This window comes from Crocodylus porosus, unplaced genomic scaffold (assembly GCF_001723895.1).
Source record: "Crocodylus porosus isolate Cpor-Errol unplaced genomic scaffold, CroPor_comp1, whole genome shotgun sequence".
Taxonomy (NCBI): domain Eukaryota; kingdom Metazoa; phylum Chordata; order Crocodylia; family Crocodylidae; genus Crocodylus; species Crocodylus porosus.
The window spans coordinates 187,317,049-187,322,567 of record NW_017728886.1 but is presented as its reverse complement, the minus strand read 5'-3'; the positions used below and the strand labels follow the sequence as shown (position 1 = coordinate 187,322,567).

The following is a 5,519-nucleotide window of genomic DNA, read 5'->3' as shown; positions in this document are numbered from 1 at the left end:
CCTGCCCCTTGGGCAGGGGGCTGGACTCGATGATCTCCCGAGGTCCCTTCCAGCCCTAATGTCTATGAAATCTATGAAATCTATAATATATTAAAGGGAAGACAAATTAGTAGGCAAAAGTCCAACTCAAATTATTAATTGCAGGAAAACTGGTGGGCTGAGAGTGATAAACAGTCGGAAACCAGGCCAAGATGGCTACAGGGAAATTTGTCATCAGGGAATTTTCTAGATTTTATCCATTATCAAAATTCAGAAAAGTGGGAATGATTCTCCAAACTCTCACACATGTATATTTCAGGGCCAGCTCCAGGAGCTCTGCTTTTCTAGATGAATAAGCAAATATCCAAACTTAGTATCCCACAGTTACTGAGCGTTTTGCTGTTCCAAATATTTTATACTACTTATTTTATTTGTTTAAGGTTTTCAATCTCTCTCCAAAATACAATAAATAGAAAATTACATTTCAAAAACAGTTCCAGCTGGTTCAGCTTGTGTTATCTAAACATCCCAAACCAGCACCTGCCTCCTACTCTAGTCAGGAAAAACCTGGGAACACAAAGATGCACCCTGAAAGTTTTAGCATGAAATTAGATGTTACAATTAAACATTAAGGGCACTTAAATCATGAAGGATTACACAGTCATGCTCATTAGCAACTGCTAAGTGCCTTCTAAGTGTCTTAACCCTTACCTCAAATAGCATAATTTTATCATTGTGCTGTGCTAACCAATCTGACTTAGTCTAACTTCCAATTGTTCATGGGAGATCAAAGGACCAATTCACAGTTCTCCGTATCCCTAGAGGCACTGCTTCCAGTTGGACCAGTTGTCCACCTGGACTCTGATGCCTTCTTCCATGCAGTGACAGCCTGGGCAGCAGAAGAGCAACTGGTGACTAGGGAGGTGAGCAGGGAGGGAAGGTGCCAAACTGCATACACAGCACACCACTCACACATGAGTGACGGTGTGGGGGGAGGCGATGAATGTTCACATGGTGCACCATGGGCTGCTACCCAGCACTGACAGGGAAGCTCCTGGGCCATCAAGGATGGCTGCTTCCTCACTGCCTCCCCCACGTCCAGTAGTGCTGCTTGATGGTAGCCAAAGGCAACTCGGGATGAGGGTATGTGAGCGGTGGGCTGTGTATGTAAGCTGGTGGGGGGTGTGCTCTGCGTGTGCATGCGCTGTGCTGGTGGGTGTGGGTTGCAGCTAGAGCTGGCAAACAGGGCAGGCATAGAGCAGACTTGTCAGGTCCTAGCCACACCCGCACTCGCCAACCCTCTAGCACTACCTTAGAGTTGTGCACCTTACAGAGGGCATTAACCTCAAACATATCACTGCTAGTGACAGCAGGGGCTAACTGTAATGTGTAAACATGCTCTTCCACTCTGGAACAAGTACACAAATTTTATCTTGCAACCTGAAGCAAAACACAGCTGCCAGCTGAAATTGTACTACATGCTTTAAAAAAGGTTTTTATTTACATTCATACACTAGATGGATCAAGATGAACTCTTCAGGGAATAGCAAACCATATAACTGACCTGATGTTCCAGTAACTGCACTGCTATTACTCTGGGGTCTCTCCAAGTCGATCAGCAGTTCATCAGAGTCATTTTCACTAACATTAGCTTTTTCATGCTCCTTCTCACTAAGGTCAAGAGCTACGATAGGCCCTCGAATTGCCTCTTTTGAGACATAGCAGCATGCCAGGCCCACTTCTTGCTCTAAGGCAGTGCGAGTTAAAAAGCTTGAGTCAATTAGTCGTAGGTCACAGTATTTCAATGACCTAGAAAACCAAACCCAAGAAACAGGATGTTTTATGGTTCTCTGGATTGTAAAGAGTTACTTTCACTATTAAATTCAAATTGTTAAGAGAACATCTATTAGCAATTCTATCAGTAGAAATTAAATTAGTTTAGCCCATGAACTATGGTCCTTCATACTTGGTACAGCTGTTCAATTAACTGCACAATGTCTAAACCATTTCAAGCAATTTACTTTTTATATGCACATTTTTGTACAGCTGAGAGAAGCTGTACCCAAAGGAAGGCTTCAAAAATCTCTCAGAAATTTGCACAAAATCAGCATGTTGTATCAGCATCTCTGACAGCTTTACATTTACTCTGATAACCATTACAACTTCTAAAAACAACATTTATATTGCAGTAGTTCAAATGGTACCTGGGGAAAGTTTCTCCTAGAGGGTCTTTGCCAGTTAGGATAACAATGCAAGGTAGACCTTCTAAATCCTGGTAGGTACGAGGAACCCAGTCATCCTGTTCACTGCCTCTCCAAGCCTGTGAAGAGAAAAAGTCCAGACAAGCATGGATTCTATATTTTTATTTTTAACTTGATTTTAACTTTTACAATTTTTTTTTTTTCCTCTGCACATGGTTCAGTATATCAACACCCAACAGGGAAGGTAACCTATGGGCTAGCATGCATTTTTCCAGGTAGCCAAATACTAGGCAAACAATAAATGCGTAATAAGGTGCATGTTTTTGGGTTAGTAACGTACAAGTGGCTGAGGTATTAGCAATGAATCAGTAAACATCTTTGGGTATTATCCACACTCCCTCCACCCTTTCATGCAATAGCGCACAATGATCCCAGTGGAGCACAGCTGTATTGTTAGGTACAGCTCCTTAAAAATCTTGCTACACCTTGAGCAGGAGAATCTAACTGACTTCACTGCACTTTTATCCCCCTTACTGCCCACCCCTCTTGAAGAGGCAGGCAGGTTTAAATTACAGAATGTCCTTTTAAAAAAGAAAGTCTCTCTCAGAATGGAAAGTAAAATAGAAGGCCTTATTGCTTTCTGAATTAACACCTATTAGTAGTTCAGAATATTATTGTATTTGAAGAATCTGCCTCACCTTAATAATGAACAGGAATCAGTTGTGAAATATATTCCCATACTTCAGCCTTGCAAAACTCTCAGGGAAATTTAGCATCTGAGGCACAAAAGCTACTTCGCCAACTGAATCATGAATATTATTATAAAAAAAAAAACCTTAACAGTTTTTAATTGCTCATTGAAGATATGAGAATGTGCTACTATTCTGGAGGGAGAAGACTGGCAAAAATATGAAAATACCTAAAGAAGTGTGTTTGTACCAGAAAGCTTGCAAAGGACAATTTTTCCAACTATTTAGTCAGTCTAATAAAAGATATCACATTTACCCAAAGAAACTTGTCATAATATAACCTGCACATTTGTGTCTTCACAGATTACTTAGATTTGTGCAACCTCTGTGACAAACGTGTAAAGCCGGGAAGAACAATTCAATGTTGTTTTTATCTCAGCTTGTCAATTCTCCACCTGGGTGCTCTATTTTCTCTCTCTCCTCTCCCACACCTCAGAAAGGTCACATCTTATGAGTCATTTCTTCTCAGGCAAAGGAACAGGCCTGAAAAGGAAGACTCAGCAGCAGATCAATGACTCAATATGCTGTTCTATATTTAAAAATTTCCACTGTGAAAAACCAAATGACTATTTATCTCTTGGGCTTACAGGTAGCACTTAATCTCTTCTGCTATACACTAGACAAGGGGTGGGCAGTTTATTTGGGCCCAAGAGTCACATAGGGAGTTTTGCGGAGCTGTTGTGCACCAGGTCAGCACCTGCTTCCCCACCCCCAACTCACCAAAACTCCCTTTGTGGGAGGGGGCTGTGGGCAGGTGGGGAGCAGTATTCAGGAGCAGGATGGGCAGGCGAAGCTGGGATCATGCAGCTAGGTCAAGGGCCAGTGACAGTACAAGGCTGTGGCCCAGAGCAGAGCCACAATCTGGCCCACACATCCCTGCGACTGGTGTGGGTTCAGTGGGCAGCGGCATGCAGGGAGCAGATCATGGCTGTCCCAGCCCTGGCCCCGCACTGTCATTGCCCCAAGATCCTGAACCTGGCTCCAGATGCAGCTCCCAGCAGGTTTTCACGGAGAGCCCAGGATCACGGCACAGTGACAGTGTGGGGCCAGGGCAGAGAGGCAATGGACTCCTCACACATCCCTGCCCTCAGAACCAGGGTACTGTCCTGGCTCCAGCCCTGTGCTGTCACAGCCCCATGATCACAGGGCACGCAGCTGGGGGATATTTGCATCCAGGTCTGGGGCAGAGGCCAGGGTCTTGGGGCAGTGACAGCGCAGAGCCAGGCCTGGACAAAGCCTCAATCTGCTCCCTGCATGCCCCTGCCCATGGAACCTGCACCCATTGCAGGGACGTCCAGGCAGCGGATCATGGCTCTGCCCCAGGGCCCAGCCCCATGCTGTCACTGCCCCAAGATGCTCGGGTCTCCCTGGCCCTGGACACCTATCTCACTCTTAGACACTGCTCCCCACCACCAGGGCAGCCAGGAAATGGAATTGACTGACAGTCCACTCCAGCCCCACTGTGCGCCTAGGGACAACAAGGCCAGCTGCATGTGCCACAGCCTGGGCGGCCCCCGTGACTGGGCCAGACAGGGCCAAGGGACCTGCTGTGGGTCAGGCAAAAATTGCTCCATGGGCCAGGTTTGGCACACAGGCATATTTTGCCTGCCCCTGCACTAACCTCTCACATATCAGGACCCCACAGAACAGTCCCCTGTTAAAAAACATAAAAGGAACATAAAAATGAAACCCATTCACAGCAGTCTAAAACACAATAAGAATAATCTTACAAAGTATGGTACAAAAAACCTGTACATCCAGAGGTTTATGCTTTTCTTGAATTTCTAGTGACCAAATTGGGAGTTAATATTATCTCAGTGTTAACATAAATGCTGTTCAAATAAGCAAGGGTCTACTGTAGCCCTATTTTATTTCCCCACCCAAAGAGTTTACTGATTTCTGCAGCTTGTGTGTAGCAGATTTTTGGAAATAATGCAAATGGTTCCGACTGTCTTCTATCCTCAGCAGGTAGGTTCAGTTAGCAGGTCTGTACCACTTTGGACACACGAGGCCACATTCACATATCATCCAGAACAGCGTAAACAACTTTGGACACTTTTGGTATGTACACTGCTGGAAATGGAGATGGGATTTAGGTGCATAATTGTGAGCATGTGGGCATGTTTCAGTGCTGATAGTTTTTTTCCACCCTGCATCTGATGTGAAATATGAAAACAAATGTTGGACCTGAAGAGAAGATATTGTGTCTTATCTTGTGTGGGAGAGTTGAGAACAGCTAGTTTAGAGGTTTCTCAATCTCTACTTGATTATGGGTTGTTGTTTTTTTCACAGCTTCAAGGATTCCCTGCTGGCTTAGTGGGTTTGATACCAATCCCAACTCTAGCCCCTGCTGCTGTCCTGGCAATGTTACAGGGGGCACAAATGTTTAAAAAGAGTCCAGTGAAAAATTACCACAGCATGATTATAGCCTAGGATCACTCTTACAAGCCCAGAAACAGCCTATAGGAAACAGCTTCATGTAAGGAAGCAGTAATGGGCAGACGAAAACCTCATGGTGTTTAACACCGAAAAATGCAAGGTTCTCCACCTTGGGAGGAAAAACCTGCAGCACCCTTATAGGCTTGGCAGT

At 44.7% G+C, this 5,519-nt stretch overlaps 1 protein-coding gene across 2 annotated transcripts in view; it reads right to left on the bottom strand.

The window, feature by feature from the left end:
* The window catches only part of GREB1L (growth regulation by estrogen in breast cancer 1 like), a 229,529-nt gene that overhangs the window by 21,502 nt on the left and 202,508 nt on the right, over positions 1 to 5,519 (bottom strand). For both annotated transcript variants that reach the window (XM_019546864.1, XM_019546862.1), the window contains 2 exons: positions 2,184 to 2,299; positions 1,544 to 1,788 (listed from right to left, as the gene is read on the bottom strand). In XM_019546864.1, coding sequence (XP_019402409.1) covers positions 1,544 to 1,788; positions 2,184 to 2,299 — 361 coding nt within the window. The remainder of the gene's footprint in view (positions 1 to 1,543; positions 1,789 to 2,183; positions 2,300 to 5,519) is intronic.